Genomic DNA, 22,414 nt, shown 5'->3' on the forward strand with positions numbered 1-22,414 from the left:
GAATTTTTTGGTTCATCAATATGATTTTGTACACTCATTGAGTTATTGAATAACTTAGAATTTGTTAATGTGTCTATGCCTAGATGCAAAGATGTCTCAGAAAGTTTGTATTCATTTTTTGCACAAAACATGATAATACCTTTTATGAGAGATAAATTTGTACTGTTATAGTGTATGATAAATTAAAAGTTATGTATACATGCTTAACCTGTATGTATGGTTAAAAGGTACGCTTGTTTTCTTCATTGTTTTAATAGCAGCGTTATTACGTAAACTGCCTTTTGTCCCTTCTAGATAACTCATCAATGAACTATGGAGATAACAAACAGTATTCAAGCTCAAAGTCCATTAAAACAATACAAATCTAAATATTGATTGCTTTTTGTGGAAATGCAAAAATGCAAAATTCCTGCTTCCTTGGGGACAAAATTATGTACTAGTATACGGTACATTATGTATTAGTATGTGGTACATTATGTAAACATTTAAATACGCTATCATTACTTAATAAAAAACCTCTGCGCAGGTGTATAGACTCACCCTTTTCTTGCAAAACGGAATCGTTAGTTACTGTGGAATCATCATTGTTCGTAGATTTCGTGGGTCTCCCTTACCCATGAATTTACACGTACGTTTATTTTGTAAACATACTGATTCATTAAATCTACCGTATAAACGAGTAACCCATGAAATTACGTCCCCTCGAACAAAAAAAATTTGCTTGCCCTCGGACATTAAACTTCACGAATTAAAATGATTCCAAAGTACTAATATCAAGGCTTTATGCTTTTTGTCTCATTATATTGTATATATATACATGTATATAAAATTTATGGACACATACAAAAGTAATCAATGTTTTTTTAACCATAAGTGGTACTCCTCGAGCTAATGCCTTTAGATTGATTGATGGATTGTATGTTGTTTTACGTCCCATTTCACACATATAGATCTTCAAATTTAGACCTTTATTAATTGTAAAAGAGAGGAATATTTTAACTTCTCAGTATCGAGAAATAGGTTAATTTTATTTTTTAATGAATCATCATAGTTCAAGTTGTTACATGTTCATATTTACATTGCAGATTTTGAATTCCATCTCATTAAAAAGAAAGTCCTTGACCCAACCATGGAAGACTCAGTATGTAGAAAAAGTCTTACAATGCCCAATCAAAAAATCTTGAATGAAAAACTGGGGTCAGACTCGCAAAATGAGCAAGTTACACAGGAACCAAGCAAGGACGCTTCTGAATTGGTAAATAATACATGTGTGAAAGAAAAGGAGTTCCTCCCAAGTACTAGTACATCGGATATGTTTACTGTAAAGAAGTGTAATGAACTTTTGCATACATGCTCTGAAAATGAGCAAGAGACGGCCATCAACAAATATTTAGGAGAAAATTTTACGTACGAGAATAAAGAAGAAAAGCATGAATCCAGAAGTGAAGATAAACAGACTGATAACAAAGCATCAAGCATACAAGTGGAACAAACGAAAAATATCTGTGATACACTGTGTATTGATGAAGATCTGAATGGCGAGCCCATACCCAAATGTAATGGAAAAGATGAATTAAATTATGAAATATTTTCAAATAATGCTACAGCAATACAAGAATCAACCAATCTCCATGGAGAAAAACAAGAGAGTCGTCCACTTCATATTGATCTAGACAAAGAAACAAGTGAGTTAGATATTTCAAAGGACCAGATGACCGATGACACTGGTGTTCTTTTTAGTGAATCATTTAAAATGGAGGAAAGTAGTCTTGTGGTGGACAGCGATAGTTATTACCATGTTCAGTGTGCTACGAATGAAGACAATAATATTGGAGTCGATAATTTTGTACCAATTCTATTAAACAATGTTGCTAAACATTGTAAGAATACTGAAATAAAAAGTCCACCCAAACAATCCACAACCGATGATCAATCAACTAGAAAGGAATCGAAATTCCCGCGAAATGGACGTCTAACACCGGGTCAAGAGTGCGCTCAGGTAGGCGTTAGCTCTAGATCTGAAGGCTTCGAAGGCGATCACATGCGGAACCATATGATTGAAACACTTCGCGTTGTTTTAATTGGCCAGACAGGAGCCGGAAAAAGCGAAACAGGAAATACATTACTAGGTGCCAAAAGATTTAAATCGTCCCCATCTTCAAAGTCTTGTACGGAAGTTTGTCAGAGGGAGACTATAGTAAAGGGAGATATTGTCGTAGACGTTCTTGATACCCCTGGCCTGTTTGACACACATAAACCAAAAGAAGAACTGCAAAAAGAGTTTCTGAAATGCATGGTAATGACAAATCCTGGACCACATGCCTTCCTCTTTATTCTGAAAATGAATCGTATCACAGAACAAGAGAAAAAGACGCTCGAGTATCTAAAAGATATTTTCGGTGGAGATCATTTTTTAAAATATACAATTGTTGTTATTACCAGGAAAGACGACCTACTGCAATATGATGGGGTCACTAATACAGAAGAAGAGATGAACGAACTTTTCAAATCTAGTCTCAAGAAATCCCCGGATCTCTACCAAATGATTTCACAGTGCGGCGGTCGGTGCTTCTTGATTTCTAATAAAGGAAAGGTTGATAAGCCAAAACGAGTAAAACAAGCAAATGAACTTTTGATGATGATAAAGGAATTGGTAATTACAAATGGAAAGACATTTTATAGTTATCAGTACTTCATAGACCTCGAAGAAAAGAGAGAGCTAGTTCTGAAAAAAGAAGCTGAGAGACAAGAAGAAGAAAAACTAATAGAAAAAGAGAGGAAAGAAAGGGAAGAACTGACAAAACTAAAAGAAAGAGAACTCGAACTTAAGCTAGAAAAGGTGGAAAAAGAACGAGAGAGAGAAAGGCAAAATGCAGAAAGGGAGCAATTACAACTAGAAGCCCGGCTGAGAGAAGAAAGAGCTGCATCTAAAAGGCTGGAGGAGCAACAACGTCAACAATATTTACGACGGTTAGAGGAGGAGAGACAGGCTGCACTTCGTCGTCGAGCAAAACTTCGCTATTCTATCGAAACACAACGCCTGGAGCAAAATCGTTCAAATGGCTGGGGCTGTATCGTAATGTAATACAAGCAGTGCCTTTTATTCAAGACTTACTTTAGGCTTTTGCCAGCGCAGGTTTATATTAATCTGCATGAAGATATCCTGACTTTTGCGATACAATATGACGGCACAGAAAGCAATATGACTTAAACTTTAGAACTAATGTTTTCGTAGTACATGTATTTGTATTCCGAAATTTATTTGAACTAAACTTATCAGAAGGTTGAATACTTTGATATATGAGGTCATAACATTGTAAATAAAATGTGAAAGATTTTGGTTAATTAAACAGAAACATAAAAAGAGTTTAAAAGCAAATATCATGTATATTGTATATCCGTTTACGGTTTTATCAATTGAAAATGCTGAGGTATTTTCATCCATTATTTCTTTTATAAAGAGAAGCAGCACATCACAAATCGTAATAAGCATTTCTTTTGTTATTTGAACTTTCTACTTTTTAATTAAGGCATATTTTTCTATTTAAAGCAATCACATGATGACGTCCAGGTGAAGCGTTTCTTGGCTTTAGAGGCTCTAATGTCTGTAAAATTGATGACTGTAGTAGTATGTTTTAACAGTGGATTTTGAAAAAAAAAACATTAATGTTGAAAACGAAACACAGTTACCTAAAATATTATCAAGCCTTTGATGAAACTTACGAACAATCTTTATGAGTACCACTCACTATCCTATCAAAATGTTCGTGTATATGTGATTCACTTATTTTCAAGAGGATTTGATTTTCGTTGTTTTCGAGGTATTAAGAGACCCACAAATTTATGTCTATCACGAAATGTTATTTTTCACATAGGTAACGACGCAATAATTCATCTACGAAACGAAATCCCCACGAACCCATATTATTTCCCTAAACCACGAAAATTTGGCCGCAAAAAATGTAATTTTACAGTTTTATATAATAGTTGGTTTGGATTAGGGGTTAATTTTGTTGTCATAGGCCACTGTCGATACTTTAGTTGATCACTGTTCTTTGGTATCCAGTACATGTAACCATTTGTGCATGCATGTATGCAAAGCGAGAGACTACGAGGGCTTTTTGAAAATTATTAAGATATTTACTTTAACTCCAGAGAAGAAAGAGATCCATTCATGAAAATTCACCAATTTTTTCAAGAACAAATAATAAAATTATGCAAAATTTCTAGCTAATAGCATCATTTATTATCCTCGGTGAAATCATAAAATTGAATATACCCACTGGGCTGGAGAAATATACAGAGTTTATTTAGATTTCTTTTTTACATTAAGATGATTGAGAAGAGTTCTTTCTGTCTTCACTTGTAAACATTTTCTTTCCATTCTTAAAATTATGGTTGTTGCTACTCAATGAAATGTCATATTGCCATGAAATGTCTCTTACAATCTGACGCACAATATTCTGTACTGTATATTTCTCCAGTTACTTTTTCAAGGCGTACTACTGTGAAATCACTTATTTTCATGGGGTTTGATTTTGTTGTTTTCGTAGTATAAAGAGACACAGGAATTAAAGCTGAACACGATTCGTAAAAGAAATTTGTCGCCATATTCTTTTATTCAGTCACTATATCTGAGGACCCCTATATAAGCCATTCTCTTAGTCACTGTTCAGTGTAATTAGTTGTCATCTACATAGCTATTGTAAAACAATCGTAGCGACAAAAATAACTATTTACTTCTCCCACGGCAAAAGAGAAATAAAACTTGTTGCACAGGTCAGTGTAGTATACAAACAAACACAAATACACTTCATCTGCTATAAAATGTAAACATAGGTAATGTAAAATAACCAGCACGAGCACGTATCGTCCATTCCAAGCAGTCAGATGTAACAAATGCGAAGGGTATACCCAGTGCTGATATCGAAGATTGTGATTCTAATATGGCATATGCCTATTGACGAGTCTTTGTTCAGCTTTAATGTCCTCCACGAAATGAAAAAAATTCAAATGTTTTACATTTCAGCACTTCGCCAACCGTGGTATCAAGTTCCCTGGAATAAATATTTTTTTTCAGAGCACGAAAATATGGCCTTAATAAAATTCCTTCATTGGTTGTTGACTGTTCTATGCATGAAGAGACCCACGAATTCATGTCCTCCACGAAATGTTCAGTTTTTAAAATACAAAAACAAAATATAAAGAACTAATTACTAACATGCAAACATTTTTCCATAGATTTAATATTAAATTTTAGATAATGATGGCAATATTTTTTTTTCTTTTTCTTCGCAGATATCCTATGTATTATGATCTTAAATTTTTACGTAATTAAATGTAATTTAATTTTAAGTTGTTTTGAAATTGAAGTTAATTATATTGATATTTTTTTCTTATCTGAAATGTTTCATAGTCCGATGGTTTTTGTTTTTTATTATTGATATTGTATTCTGAAATGAATATAGCACTTTCTCTACTGATCTATTCTGTAAAAGTGTTAATGTTTGTCACTATTATCATCATCTATATAATTAACATTAAATGAACTGTTTTGTATCTTATTATTGAAATATTCCATATCCAGTTAAAGAATAATTCTGAATTAAAAAGATATGGTTGATTAAAATTAAAAAGAAAAAAAATTACTAAATTATTTATACTTTAACGAAATTATCACATAGATCATCTAAATTTATGTACTAATCGGGGTTTTAATTTTTTTAAAAATTCTCTTGCAAAAAGAATTTGAAGAATACATCTTTTGAGAATTTCAAGTTTGATTGTTAACGTAAACCCTTCGTTCATCTATAATATATCATGTTCAGCATATATAGAGCATAGAACTAAATAAAAGACATTTAAAGGTCTCTAGATGTAGTAAACCCCTAGTCACCCATTTATGTGTGATTATCTTTTTGCATCATTGTTTATAATATTCATTTATCTTAGACTGCCCTCTTAATTAAAACAATATAAGAAATAATTAAAGCATGGTAAGTGGCTGACAAGAAAACATCAAGCAAAATTACAAATCTCCATTTACCCGGGGCTACCGGTCTTGAAGATAAAGGACAGAAAATAGCATACATATAAATCTTCCACTTAAAGAATTTTTTGGGCATTACTCTCTTACGTGGTAGCTGTAGTTTATTTTCCACAGCATTGAAATGCTTTTAATAAGTGTTTGAAATACTAAATTAATTAATACGTCTTATGGCAAAACATACTTATTCATCATCAGAGCAATGTAAATGTTTTCCTTTTGGGGGAAAAGAATAATAAAGCAACTCTCTTTTCTAAGAATTCCCTAGCACCAAACCAGTTATTCTCTCATACACTCCATACCTACTTAAATCTCTACCATTCTAGGCCACTGTCATTTGATTTTCCATTATTAGTTATACTTTTGATCTTATCTCGTTTTACTTCTTCTTTATAGTTCTGGACTTAGAATGTTTTCTGCTGTATACTTTTTTTCTTCCTATGGAAATTCATATTTCTTCAATAGAATTATTTAAGGATATTTTCCAGATTTTAACAAACTTTTAACACGAATGATAAAAGGTTTCTGGTTTACCAGTCGGAGCTGGCAAGCTGATAGATATTATTCCCATTGCAGTGAAAATCTGTGTGCCTTCTTTTTTCCCTGCCAATCTATCTCATATATTTACAAGCATTTTGATGGACCAAAAACATTAATTTTTATTGTCTTCTTATAGGTGCTTGGCCCATTTTGTTTTGATGTGCCATCTTTTTGCTAACTTTTTCTTGTGATGTTTTGTTTGTCTTGTTTTATATGTACTTTTTTCTACTCGTTTTTCGGGGGGATCAGTCATTATATTATTTTACGTAACTTACAATCAGAGCTTGTGAGTCTGATCCCCTCATTGTGTATTAAATTGTTTACATTTATACCGTCATTTAAATAAATGACATAATTCATCTCTATGAATGTGTTTTATTTGATTTGTACAAATTTAGCAAAAACTAGCTGCGGTGACCTTCCCTAGCATTAGAAGACAAAAAAAATATTAGTTTTATATCAAATTTATCGCCTATTTCCTTTCCCTAAACCTTCTATTTGTGATTCTGACAACCATTTACTTCAATCATTGATATCAACAAAACTCATATGTATTGGGAATGTTTCGATTTTGTTTGTTTCATTGTTCGTTTTTTAATATCTCTCTCGAGAATTTTTCACTCATATGGAGACGCCACCACTTGCTGGTGGAGGACTGCAAATTTAGACCTATACTCGGCACTCAGGGTCATTAAGCAGTGAGGGATCTTTTTATCGTGCCAGCACCTCCTGCGACCCGAGACCTCGATTTATAAATACGGTCTCATCCGAAGGACCGGTCTCCACGTCCCACAGTGGGATTCGAATCCCCGACGTAAGGATCAACTCATTACACCGCAACTCTAGAGCAAGATTCCTAACCACTGCGCCACGCGAGCGACGGTTATAATTTTAAATTTAACTCTTAAATTTAAGATTTATTCAAAACGAAGATCATACAGATTTTATCTGAATGAGGTCAAATTTCCTTGGATGTCGATAAATTTTGCAAGCTGTTCTTGAGCTTCACATGAAATAGCAATTGAATTTCTCTCAACTTTTGTTGATTTTACGTAAACTTTGTCAACTGTTTACTAATGTGCCTTTATACATGACCACTGCTAAAATATTAATTTAAATATCTATCCTTGACGAGGATAATTCATGGCTACAATAAACAATAACCATTATGATAGAAGACCTTTATGTTTGTCTCTTGCTGATGGTACTTTAAAAACTATTTTGATCAGCTAAATAACCTTATGTGTTCCTCTGCAACAGAACTTTTAAATGACTAGCCTCGATTTCAAATGCGAAGTTAACATAGACAAAAGTCGATAGTATAGAATATCTATAAAAAGATATAGAAAGATCATTTACACTAAATAAATTCTACAATGAAATATTTCGAAAGTGTAATATCTGCAAAAAAAAAAATTGTTTAACAATGAATAGCATTTTTCTGTATCCTAATTTCAACAAATTTGATGCAAATCGTGTCCATGTTTACATTCGTAATGTAAAATGAAAAAAGAAGCAGGACGATTTTTTCCCCTTTGTTCTACACAAATTGAAAAAAAAAAAAAAACTATGTTTAAAGGAGTGTTGAAGAGTTTAATACTTAACAACTTGTTTTGATTAAGGTGTGACTTCATTTAAAAGAAAAAGGTGAATACAATGAATAGAAACCGATCTCAAAAAATCCAAAAACAATACAGATCTGTGAACAGAGCATAAAACATGGACCCCTGGAAATTCCTTAGGTGGGATCAGGTGCCTAGGAGGATAAGCATCTCATAGCGACCGGTCATACTCACCGTGAACAGGTACACGGAAATTTCGGTAGTCAAATTTCGTATAAAAACAAAGGACTAACAATTGATATGAAAAACAGTAGCTAAATACCACCAGTGATAGGTTAAATTTGCTACAAGGTCATTGAATCGACCATAGAATTTACGAAATGCTGACTTTAAACGAGCTTGTTGAAATCCCTGTAACATCAACTTATCTGACAGTAGCCTGCCTCGACTTAAAATTGATCGTACTCAAAGCATGCTTTTGAGTATCGATTGAGTTGGGAGACGTTAACCCCAAATGCAGGTGATAGTGGAATGTTACTACATAAATAAGAAAAGTTGACTATGGATAAGATGAAGTCACATTGTTTGTCAAACAATTTCGTTGTTAGTTTGCCCTTACTGTCTATAGTCAGTAAAACACCCAAATATGAAACTGACGTGGCAGACTCGGTGGTGTTTTTTACTTCGAGTTCTTTGGGATATATCGAGTCGACATATGAATTGAAATTACTATTGTTAATTTATAAAACGTCGTCAATATAACAGAATGTCGAGTTGAAGGCAACAGCAAGTGGTTTTTTTTCTCATGTAGAAGTCTTTGAATATATTCTGCTTTATACGAATATAAAAACAGGTTGTCTTATAAAAGAGCATAATTAGTGCTCATCGGAATTCCAACTGTTTTGGAAGATCTAGTCTGCAAAGACTATATGAATGTTGTCAATGAGGAACTCCAGTATCCTTCTCATATCAACTTTACAGTACTTGTGTGTAGAATCAAAGTAATTTTGTTGATGACCAATCACAAAATATAAAATTTCCTATTTACATTTGAATTGAAGAATCAGTTGTCTTTGATGTCAAAAAGCCTAGTTTTTAATTTATAGTGAGGAAAAATTGTTTAATGGACTTTTGAGCTTGAATACTGTTCATTATCTCCAAATATCTCATAGTAAAAAGTGTAGAAAAGTCGTGGTGATTTCAATTTTTCTAAAAGTTCTTTGGAATTTTTGAGAATCCACACCTGATTTACACCACTTCTAGAGTATGCTTTAGCACAGTATGCGTCTGAAGTTTCTCCTTTACAGCCTTTTCTCCTTGAAAACACTTCCCTATTTTTTTATCTTGTAACAAGAAATTTAGAAAATCTTTATTGGAACCCAAGAATGTCAGTGGTCTCGTTTAAAGACATCATTTCGTAAGTTCTTTGGTCGATACAATGACCTTGTCAGCAAATACATTAAATAATTAAGTCAAATGCTGACTGACGTTTTTCATACTTATTGTTAGATCATTATTTACACACTGATTTGTCGACGGATTTTTCCGTTATTTCCCGATCATGACAAGGAGCAATCGGCGGGTGTGACCGGTGGGCTGGGTTTGCTCACTCCTCCATGGCACCTGATCCCACCTCTGATGTTTTAGAGGTCCGTGTTTGCTCTGTTCCTGATTTGTATTGTTCAATGGAATTTTGAGCTTGAATACTGTTCTTTCATTCCATATATTTCATTGCAAACTTTACCGACTGAGCTACTGTGTTGGTGAATACCATTTGTGTATTAAACTAGTGATACAGAGGAGCTGTGTGGTTTTCAATTACTTCAGAGGTTTCTTCGCAAATTTGGTCGTGAAATGCCCGCGAATATTAGCACTTGGCGTAAGTTTTGCGCCACAGTGATGGTATGGAGATTCCTGCTGCTAATCAATCTTCAACAACACAAAAGATTGTCATATCATTAAGTTTGGAATGGTCATGTGTTCATTTGCATTGAAATAGTTACAATAAATCGAGATGTTGTACTAAACAGTGTAGCATGTAAACATAAAAATGTAACTTCAATTATCTTTGTGAACATCTTTTGGTTACTTACTTTTTCTTTGATTTCACTGAATCAAAAATATCCTTAAATTTATCGATTAAACCTAACCCTGCTTTTTGTATATTTCTCAACACTCTTCCCCATACATTTTTATCTCCACTTTCAATCTCATTTCGAACATTTTCTCTGACATATCGGTTAAGCGCTTTGCTATCTGAATTATGACAAAACATACTCTTGAAATCGTCCTTCATAATTTTTTCACTCATTTCCCGTCTAACTTCTTCTAGATGATTTCTAGTCATTAGAATTCTCGGCCGTATTAATTTACAGTATTCTTCCTCGTCAAAACTGTGTGTATCAGCTGCGATTGTTGAATTTTCCATAATGGTCTGCAAAGAACTCTCTCTTCTCAATAGACTTAGGTGTTTATCCTTGAGCTGATCTTCCATTCGCGCTAGTTTGTTCACCAATTTCTTTTCCCTCTTTTTGAGATTTGAGATCTCCTCCATACTTTCCTCATACTTAGCTTTAAGTTCTCTCTCACGTTCTCTAATGGTCAACTCAAACTTGTTAAAGATAGCACTTGTGTAATATTCATCTCCATTTTTCTTCACCATTCCTTTTATCATTTCCAGAAGATCTACCACTTGCTTTTCTGACTTTTCAGTCTCTTTCTCTGTGTTATCTATGGCAAAAAATCGATCTTGACAACCCCTGATTATTTCTTGCAAAGTTTGTGGAGCCTCGTTTAAAATCTGCTGTATAGATTTTTTCCCGCGGTCTAGATCATCTTTTCTTGTGAAAACAATTATCAAGTATCCCATCATGTTTGGACCGAAGGCTTTTCTAAGTAATTGAATTGTGTCCCTTTCTTCCTTTGTAAAACGTCCTATCCCAATGACAAGAAGGAAGGCATGGGGCCCCGGGGCGCTGATTCCCACGCATTTCAAAATCTCCTTGATTATGTCATCGTTTGTCATTCCTGGAAAGGTGAATATTTTTTCCAATTTTAATTTTTGATATACTACTTACATTGAAACACGTGTAACAACAGACCCCAAAAAAACTTTTCAATGATATGTTCCGTAATTTGTCATATTTCAAAAATATTTAAGTTGAAGTATGGTACAAAAATAATTTTTCTAGAACATTCACAATAAAATCGACATGTATGTAACTAATACATGTAACTACTTAACGTTTACCGTATAAATTTTCGTTGCAAAACAAATTAAAGATTAAAAATCAGTAAGAAGATTTAACCTGTGTCAAAAAGACCAGGCGTGTCTACGATTAGTAAATCCTCCCCGAATCTTCGGGATGATCCTTTCTTGCAACATTTCGTAACGCTTGAATTAGACACATCAGACACAAAAATTCTTTTTCCCAAAATTGTATTTCCTGTGGCACTCTTCCCAGATCCGGTTTTTCCAACAAGTATTATCCTTAATTCCTTTCTTAAAAAGCTTCCGTCTGTGAGGAAATAGATAAAAGAAAGCTTAATACATAAAAAAATATTTACATGGCGATATTCCAGAAATAGTTGTCAAGCAAATTTTGAGTTTAAAGTGATATATTTGATGATTTAAATATCTGGAGCAAAATATTTTTACTCTGATTGAAGTGGAACTAATAAACAAAGGCACAATTAATTACAATAGATCAATGAAAAATAAATGGTTTTGCGTGGGTAAGGAATAGTGAGTTTACATTTGTCAGCAGGGGATCCTCACTCCTGCATGACACCTAATCCCACCTCTGATGTTTTAGAGGTCTGTGTTTGCTCTGCTCCTGATTTCTTTTGTGTGAATAAACTTTTGAGCGTGAATATACTGTTCGTTATATCCAATTATATTTCATATTCCTGTATTACGAGGGTTAATTGACCCAAATGTAATGTTAGAGCTGCTATAAAATCTTAAGTTAAAAATTTGACATATCAATTCCCCTATCTATTTTAATTTTTGCTTTAAAATTATCGAAAATATTATGCAAGTACACTCAAAATATAAAAAGAGATTATGAAAGTGATAAGAACGAATACCTTCGGATGTCTCATCGGCCACGCGATCAAATGAATGTCCAGTGGTCTGATTAACAGGCGGGATCAAGGCGTTACCTTTACAGGTAGAGAGAGGGTAAATAATGGTAGACCTTTCATCGTCTGTAGCTCTGAATCCACAAATATTACAGGTGGCCCTGCTTGGTTTGTTCAGAAACGTACAGTTCGTGCACTGCCATTCTTTGTTTAAAATAATATAAATTATTACTGTCTGCAAACTGCTTAATTCTTTTTACCATGATAATCCTTTAATGATATTATTTTCTGTCTAAAAGGATATTTTTTTAACATCAGTCAGAGTAAAGCGTGATTTATTTCCAGCTGTTCTACTAAACATGCATTCCTCGCAAATAACACGTTAGTTACTTTTGTAAAGTGTCTATAAATTATTCCATGACACAAATATCATGCAAGAATTTACCTGGTAAAGAATATAATGCAGTTTGCAGAAGATCATTATTTGTATCAAATAGATATTAATAAGGTGCAATTAAGCCATCATGGTAATTTGACATGTCACGATTTTAAAGGTGAAGCTATAATAAATGAGATTACTAATAGGATATTTCTTCACTTTAAGGAATAATAATTTGATGGCAACCCTTTTTTCTACCTTTTGTTCCCTCCTCGTCCTCATAGTCAAATAAAAGTTCTGCTGAATTATTTGTTGTGTTCATCTGATAAGGTTGTTCGAAGGTGTCTAAGGTAGAGAGAGAGGTAACCATGGCAGACAATTTTTCTTCTGTAAAACTGAATTTACAAATCCCACTGGAGATCTTACTTTGTGTGCTCAAAACCGCAGACTTCGTAGACTTACATTCATTTACTGCAAAAATCAGAAACATCCCCAAATCGCTAAACATTGTCTACGATATATTTTATATTGATAAAATAATTTACGAAATATTTACTAGAGTGTAAATGTTTCATTTGCTGCTGATGCGGGGAATGGCTCGTTTTAGCGGATGTAAAATTAGGCCTTTGTTTTTGCAAAGGTGAAATTTGAGGAGACTCCAGAACCTCCTTAATAAAAGACTGTATCTTAGATTTGTAGATTGCTTCAGGAAATTTATAGCATTGAAAGAAAACCATAAAAGAAACTTTTTTTTTTAAAGTCAAATAATGAATTATCAATTATTAATGAATTATCAATTGCAGAAGTTTTCTCAAGTATGTTGATTTTGGTTTAAGGAAATCACTATCAAATCTGCTTTGAATTAAAAGAAAATGTTTAATATTTAATATGCATTTATTGTACCACTGACCACCTATTAACTCGAGATCTCAGTAAAATCACAATGAAAACTCCATTTTAACATTGAGCAATAGATTCAATAAAACTCGCTTCACGGCATGTTTCTAAATTAAAAGTAAAAGTAAACCAAATTTTACAAAAGACAAAAGAAATACAAACGAGATTATATTTATTTACTTGGTTACGTCAATTTAAAGACATCACTTTCTTACCTTTTGGTCTCTCATTGGACATCTGCTGGAAAGAACGTCCGGAGGTATGAATAGGTGGGACCCATATATCAGGGAGAGATTCAGCCAGCACAGAATCATCATTAGGGTCGGGAGAAAAGAGAGGGTAAATAACGGTAGATAATTTATCTTCTGTAAAATAAAAAAAGGTGAAGATACGAATAGTGTGGTTGATCTTAAAAAAAAATCTCCAAAAGATACAATTCTTTGAATAGGGCATAAAACATGGAGTAAGCATCCCCTCTGCAATAATTTTCCTTACAAATAAGAGAAACATTCTATCCTTTAATGATACGTGTGGGAAAAAAATATTATGTAAATTATTCACAAAAGTATTATTATGCTTCATTTGCAGTTGTTGAAAGTATGGCGTTCAGTTGGGGCCACTCGCACCTTCGCACTCTCGCCTTTCGGGAGTGAAAAGTTGCGAAGGGGAAAGTGCGAAGTAGCGAAGGAGCGAAAGTGTAAAGATGCGACGGCGAAGAGCAAAGGTACGAAGGCGAAAGAGCGATACTAATGTCTGCTAAATACCCAGGCACAGAGAAGAAGCTTTTCAAAGAATTAATGCATTTTTACTACATAATCATTACAGCCCCGCCCTAACACCAGAACCCCTTACCCAGGGGCCCAAGAACTTCACAATTTTGGAAAGAGCACCCTTCTTCATCATAATTATGTACGTTTATCAGCTTAATGCCAAGGAGCAGAGAAGAAGATTTTCAAAGAATAAATGCATTTTTACTATGTTATCATTAGAACCCCGCCCTAACAACAGAACCCCTTACCCAGGGTTCATGAAATTCACAATTTTGGAAGAGACACCCTTCTTCATCATAACTATGTACTTAGTTCATCAGCTTTATGCCCAGCACCAGAACCCCTGATCCAGTGGCCATGGCATACACAATTTTGGAAGAGGCACTCTTCGTCAGCTTAATGCCCAGGAGCAGGGGAGAAGATTTTCTAAGACTTAAATTCAATTTTTACTCTATAATCTTTAGAGCCCCGTCCTGACACTAGAACCCCTGATCCCAAACTAATTGACAGATCTTTGATCCGCGCCAACTAGATGTATCTAGCATGTCGTCGAACCATTTCTTTACCATCCCAGATAGCAAGACTACATCGGGCCAACGTTGGTTGATGGTTGGTAGGTTGGTATAGTGTTGGCGTTGGACGGTAAATGTTGGCCCAACATTGGCCCAACGGATGATATGTTGGAGTGAAAGCTGGTCCATCGGTGTTGGGTATGCGATGTTGGGCCAATGTTGGTCCATTGTAGTAAATGTTGGCATGAAACATGACCATTATATGTTGGGCATTTGATGTAGGCCCAACGTAGGTCCAACCAAGTAGATGTTGGCTTAAAACAAAGCCACTGTGTGTTGGGATGTGATGTTGGCCCAACATAGGGCCAACCAAGTAATGTTGACATGAAACACATGAAATGTGCGTTGGGCATGTAATGTTGGTCCAATGTTGGCCCAAAGTAGTAAATTTTGATTATAATGAGGTATTGATATGGCTTTCAACGTTGGCCCAGCGTTGGTTCAACGGAGTGAATATTGGGATAAAATCAACTTTCATTAACATACATATGGGTGATCTGTTAATTACACATATTAAATTTGTATCTTTTAGAACCAATTAAGCTTCTTTCAATAGAAACATTTCATCTTTCGTTAAAATATTATGAACAATGGATTATCTTAATAGCCCATTTATTAATAATTCACAGTGTATGTGTTAATAAAAATGAAAAATTATTCCAGAACCTAATTTATGAAAATAAGATTTTTAATACTGATTTATGTTTTTAATTTGTGTCCGAGACCATTGCAAATACATGTAGAAAGTTTTAATTATTCTGCACAGTATATAATTTTGTAGATTCTATATTTAGCATCATGGAACTTAAAGTGCTGCATTTTAGAGCTCCAAATAATTAGGTCAGTGGTGAAATCCACTGGCTCAGCAGGTGACTGGCCGGTTTCCTAGGAAACAGGCATCCTAATCAGCTCTGTTTCGTAAACTCGGAGTGGTCACATCTTATCACTTTCAACACTTGAACAAAGCATATACATGTGCGTGTCCGTTTTGAATCGCAAGACAGAGAAAATGGATTGTTTTAGCCCTTGAAATGTAAGTATAGTCGTTTTAGGTGTGATTGATAGAATTTTATCTCTGTGAAAGTTTAACTTGAGCATAGTTTGTAAAATTGAACAAGTTATTCAAGAATTGCAATTTTCAAAATATGCATGTATATTTACTAGTAATCTCTTTAGTTATAACTTATAAGTAGTAAGTGACATCATTTTTGAACGGATTAAACTGATAAATTTTTCATATCATTTATAGCATCTGGTGGGGAGAAAACCCTTTGTGTTACAAGGCCATTGATGTTTGGAATGTAATGGACAGTGAGTGATTTATCTCAATTATCAGTGTGAGAGACATGGATTTTACAGACAAAGAAACAATAACATGAACAGGAAAAAAGGAGTGAATGGTTCAGAAGTAATATGGGCAGGAGAACATTCCAAAGTTTCACAAATTTGAACACTGGGACTCTTATTCTAGAGGAATATTATATAGTGACTGAAGTGATATGGGATAGACTTAAGAAAACATTGAACTACCTTTATTTCCCTCTGTTGATTTCATTCCATAGGAGTGAGAAAAAAATTGAACATTTGTTTGAGGAACAAGATAATTTAACATGCAGGATTTATATTCAATCGTGTTTCACTCATAATTATGGAAATAAAAAGGTTACAGGAATTCATATTGTTGAACTAAAATAATTCAATCGCCGATCATTTGCCAACATGTTTATAGAACGTAGTGCCAACGTTGGTCCAACATTCATTCTTAGCTTTAAAAAACATTGAACCAACATTGGGCCAACAGGAAGTTAAACGTTGGGCCATTGTTGGGCCAATGCCAGATAACCAACCATCGAATGTTGGCCCAACGTCGAGCCAACATGTTGGTTGAACGTAGGGCCGATGAGCAAGATGATGTTGGGCCAACGCATAAAACTGACAGAGGGCCAACGCAATTTTCACCGTTGGGCTTGCGTTGGCCCAACGTAAGCTTGCTATCTGGGATACCATCTATCGTATTCGATTCATTGTCAACGAGCCACTATAATAGTAATCATATTATCGCGCCATCGCTCCACACCTTGATGATGTGATATTGCGATCGTGAACTACATGGTTCAATCCGAATTCCATGAATGTGCAAGAATATCACAAACTCTCATCGACAAGATATCATCCATGGTCCCTCACTTCAATTCTTTCTATCATCAGGGAGCTTATAAAGTCAAAACTGCAGTTCACAACAATGTGGAACGATGAACGTAAGTTTTAACATCATGTACATATTTCCGATTCATTTCATGAGTTTGCACCAGGAACTGATGGTTAAATGACATATGTCTGGGTTCAAGAAATACGTCTATCTGCTCTGTTTACAATTTCATGACAATAAAATAAAATTATACAATTTCCTGAATGTTGTATTGTTTCAAGTGAGAGGAGGTAAGCAAAAGCTAATTTTGAGCAACCTCTTTTTTTTAATTTAAAAAAAATAAACCCAGAACCTTGAAAAGTTGAAATATTTCTAAACGTTTGCATGTACCAAAGCAAATTTTCCTGGCAAACAAGTCCCTACATATCTAAAATTTGATATATTAACAAACCTTTTCTTTAATTCCAAAGAATCATTGAAGGTTTTTAGATTTCAAAAAAAAAAAAAAATTAACCTAAAAATTAATTAAAAAATAGAATAAAAATAAAACCTAGTTATTAAGTTTTTGTAATATTTTACGACTTATGGGTTGTAAAATATTAACACAACTACTCAATATCTTGGCATCAATTTGTTTTACACCAAAAAAATATCTTGAATTGTTCTGATGTATTAACATAATTCGCTTATTACAAAGAGGAATCTTTGTTATTGTGACAGTCTTATCTCGAACCGATCAGGAATTGTACATTGTATTAAGATTAACGATGTCAAATGTCAATGCTATATGTCAATTTATTTGGCGACATATTACGGAAACACAGGTTTCTGTTTATGTCTGACAAAGTCTGTTTTATTTATAAAATATAAAAAGGGAAGCTACGATTAAATAGCTCATTTTAAATTTCCTCTTCGAAAATATTTTCATATGCCGAAAATTATTCGACTCCTTTTTTTTCTTGTTAAAAGTACACATCGGTTAATATATTTTATGGAGATAAGCCATTATTTTTCTACTTACCAGTTCCTGAAAGGGCCTGGTCCAATAATGGTGGCAATTCTCTTTTTACAGAATCTTCCTCCAAATCATTCGCTGCTTGTGAACCTAAGAAGAGGATTCGTGTAAAATTTTCGGTCTCTGTTTGACCAAACCTCCAAAAGTCACATACAGAATAAAAAGGAAAAACTTGCCACTCAGCCAGTGAAAAATATTTTCATAAAAAATAAAACTTTAAAAATAATTCAAATACTTGTAAATTATTTTTTTTAATTTTTTAGAAAAAGATCAGGAAAAGAATTTTACCATTCGAAGGGTACCTGAAGGCGTTTGAGTTTGCACCTTTCTTCATAACGAAGAAGTTTCGAGATGCTACCAGAAAAGTTGTAAATATTCCATTACGTCCAACAAAAGACTGTTTTTGCTTTCAGAAAAATATTCTACACGGAAATCGTGTATTTTTTTTTTTCAAAAACAGTTCTTCTTCCTGGTATTGACTAGATTATGGAACATTTATATATATAGGAAAAGAAAACATTTTTTGTTTGGCAACATCTAGATAAAATATCGGATGCTCCAGATCATATTACGTCACATCCGGGGACTGTTACTGTTCTTATTATAAATTTTCCTTCAAAGAACTTATAAATATGTTAAACGTACATAACATATTCAGTCAAGAACATTATTGTCATCAGTGTTACATGTATTTTGTAATGAGATATATAATATACACATAATATATGAACTATCAACTATCTCAATTTATGATCGATAATTTTCTTGTAGTTATATATTGAATTGTTACTTAAAGGGGCTCTTTTGAAGAATATGATATAAATTGGTAAAATGTATTTTTCAAGATATTTGTGCATTCGTAATCTAGTTCATTTTAATTCATTTTTTAAACTAAAAAGCATTGTGGAATTGTGTGTCTGAGTGGACAGAGAGATGACAATATCAATATTTTTCTGTCATTCTTTCGTGAAATATTACAATAGCATTATATCTCCACAACAATCGTTGTCTTCTCGTGGCAGATATATATATATATTCAGTTTGGTTAATGATTGGTTTTGTGAGTTCCTAAACGGGCATTTTGATTTCTCGTTTCAAGTAAAAAGGCAATTATTAAACACCTTTTAAATTTTTTTACCTATACTAAACAAATGAAGAGTTTATTGTTTAAAATTTATAAATATGGGAATGATAAGTGTAATGACATAAATTTAAATTTCATTGATAACAGGGGATGTGTGACTTTTAACAAGAGGCTGAGTAACTATGGCCCTTCTGTTCTTCATCAGCAGATTCTTTTCCCTACATTTATTTTTCTTTAAGGTTTCATTATATAAATATTGCATGAAGTTGAGTGTAACATTGAAAATTTTCACCCCTCGAAAACCATTGTCAACCTCGGCTGCACCTCGGTTGACAATGGTTTTCTTGGGGTGAAAATTTTCAATGTTACACTCAATTAAATGCAGTATTTATTATATTATACTGAATGTTTTAATATACAAATACATATAACAGTGAATCTTGCGCGCATAAATTCTGGACAGTAAATATTTTTTGGAATAACACCCGTCGTCAAGCAGTGTTGACTGTTGCTATGCTGGAGCGCGTGGCTTCATTATTCAGCGGGTAATAGTGTTTTTAACAAATGTTTCTCGACGAATCAGATTCAACTAATTTACATGAAAGTATAACATATTATGGCCTTACCCTACCCCAGAGGTTCATGATTTGAACAAATTTCAATTGATACTATAGGAGGATGCTTCCATATAAATATGACTAATCATGGATTTGATGTTCTTGAGAAAAAAAATGCTTTTCAAGATTTATATCCCTGTGTATAACTCTCACTGTCCCGCCATAACCCGCTGTGGGTTAACATAATTTTTCTTGCAGGTAGGGGGGAATTAAGAAATATGCCACCATAATATATATGACTTCATTTGCAGAATATTCCTTCTATCTGGTCTGTACATAGATCTCATGGCGGATGTGACCGTCGACAGGGGATGGTTACTGCTCCATAAATGATACCAGAGACAGAGAATCGGCGTCGTTATTTTCAAGCGTACTCTGAATTGAATTTCCTGTCATAACACTATAACTTTAGTAGAGAAACTGTTTATAAATGACAATGCTTGTCATGTCCGTCTTCCGTCCTTCCATCCTTCCGTCGCGCTTTGCGTTTAGCTCAGTTCAAAGCTCAGTTTCAAAAAAATATTCAAGATGTTTTTATCAAACTTCATATGCTGATAGATATTGACCCAATATGCAACTGCACCAACATTTTTTGACTTTGACCTTTCCTTTAACCTTGACCTCACTTTTCTTTAACGAGTGTTTAGCTCAGTTTTAAAGAGACCATTCAAGATAGTGTAATCAAACTTCATATGCTGATACACACTGATGTAAGCTATTCAACAGCATAACCTTTTTTTACCTTGACCTCACTTTTCTTTAATTAGAATTTAGCTCAGTTTTAAAAATAAACCATTCAAGATATTTTTATCAAACTTCATATGTGATACAAACTGACATACTGATGTAAGCTATTCAACTGCATCGACATTTTTTTTATTTTGACTTTTGCTTTAACCTTGACATCACTTTTCTTAAATTGGAGTTAGCTTATATAGTTTTTAATAAACCATTCGGGATAGTTTTGTCAAACTTCATATGCTAATCATACTGGAGTAAGCTTTACAACTGCATCAATATTTTTATCTTGACCCTTCCTTTGACCCTGACTTCACTTTTTTAAAAATTAGTGTTTAGCTCAGTTTTAGATAAACCATTCAAGATATTTTTTATTAAACTTAATATGCTGATACGTATTAGTGAGAGCAATTCAATGCATCAGAAACTTTTGATCTTGCACTATCCTGTGACTTTGAGCTCACTTTTAATATTCATTTTGCTTAGTTTTAAAGAAAGCATTTAAGATATTTTTATGTAAGTTTATGCACTTATACAAAATTTTGTGAGAATTTACATGTATCATCTATATCTTATTTTTTTTAGAAATCAAATTCAATTTTAAAGAAACTATTGAAGATATTCGCATCAAACTTCATACACTAATAAAAATTTTCATGTCGCATTACTAATATACACTCGGCGGGGCATTCATGTCCTATGGACATATTTCTAGTTTTTTTAATTAAAATTACGAGGCACTGATCATATGCCGACCACATGCGGTCAAATCACACGGGTATCAAGAAGGTCGACAAGTTATGAGATTACCATAGAAACAGGTTCTGTGGTATACTAGGCCGTGTGCGCCTTGATAACCTCAGTCGCGATTTCTCACAAATAAAATTGTAAACCTTTTATAACATGTTTTCTTTCAAGGTACGTATGTTCAATCACCTTTATATCAATCCTATTAGTGAACTCTTTATGTTATTTTATTTTTTAAGTTAACGCAACTATAATGTAAGAAAATATTAAAATGTTAAATGTTGTTAATAATATTAATTAAGTTTTTACTTTTCAGGATGTTTTGTAAAATTAATTATTTAGTTGTGGTTTCTCCACAAAAAATGTAAACCTTTATAACTTATTTTCTTTCAAGACACAAAACACCTTTGGCAGTGGAAGTGTTGAAAACCCTCACAAACCAAGCGTGTCCGCCATGCACCCATATACCAAAATCTTCTTCAAAAATACCGAGAGGTCTCAAAGCTTTATATAGGAATATAAAGGACAACTCCATCAACACTCTCAGAAACAGAAATATTAGGAGTGAAACGGTTCACCGCGGTATCGATGCACCGCGGTATTTTTTCTCGGTTTGATACACGGTGCAAAATCTCTAATTTTCGGTTCGGTTCATTTTTCGGTCGGGATCGTTATTCAGTCGGGTTTGGCATAAGGTATAACACGTTACTCAGAATAAATAAGTATAGAAAACGTAAATTTTTGATGACTGATTGCTTGTAAAATAATTTTTGACAGTCAAATAATTTTAATCAATTTCTTCTAGTCAATTTGCAAATAAAATTCGTAAAATATGTGACTAGATTTAGAAAAAGAAAGCATAAAACAACGTAGAATTTGTTTCCTTCTATCAAAATGTATCGTATCGAAAATAACCGAACCGAGACAAAATTATACAATACGTATCGAACCGTGAAGGAGGTGTATCGTTTCACCCCTAAGAAATATATTTCGTCAAATTAATTTTTTAGCAGGCATTTTCATATAGTGTACATGACAGATAGATCCAATTTACCAAAACCCATGTTCCGACTACCCCGTGACTCGGAAAACTTGTGGAAAAACTATAAATGAAAACTTCAGTTAATGCATGTCCAGAGGCCTGTTCAACAGATAAAGTGCTAGAAAATATATCTGTTAGAGAAATAGGGAATTCCAGCGAGCACTCATGTGTCC

At 33.6% G+C, this 22,414-nt stretch overlaps 2 protein-coding genes across 2 annotated transcripts; one reads left to right on the plus strand and one right to left on the minus strand.

Annotated features, from left to right (window-relative positions):
* Positions 1-1,162: 1,162 nt before the first annotated feature.
* Positions 1,163-3,085, plus strand: LOC133203527 (uncharacterized). The gene has a single exon (XM_061339299.1). It carries the CDS (start codon positions 1,163-1,165, stop codon positions 3,083-3,085), a length of 1,923 nt encoding a protein of 640 aa, XP_061195283.1.
* Positions 3,086-10,237: 7,152 nt separating this feature from the next.
* LOC133203528 (GTPase IMAP family member 8-like) lies at positions 10,238-18,347 on the minus strand. The gene is made up of 7 exons (XM_061339300.1): positions 18,316-18,347; positions 18,020-18,150; positions 13,723-13,872; positions 12,869-13,081; positions 12,238-12,435; positions 11,457-11,666; positions 10,238-11,175 (listed from the first exon to the last, which is right to left on the minus strand). Exons 1-7 carry the CDS (start codon positions 18,345-18,347, stop codon positions 10,238-10,240), a joined length of 1,872 nt encoding a protein of 623 aa, XP_061195284.1.
* Positions 18,348-22,414: the final 4,067 nt, after the last annotated feature.

The sequence above is a fragment of the Saccostrea echinata genome, unplaced genomic scaffold, assembly GCF_033153115.1.
Source record: "Saccostrea echinata isolate AGI-Se365-2 ecotype Australia unplaced genomic scaffold, CSIRO_AGI_Sech_v1 ptg000051l, whole genome shotgun sequence".
Lineage (NCBI taxonomy): Eukaryota > Metazoa > Mollusca > Bivalvia > Ostreida > Ostreidae > Saccostrea > Saccostrea echinata.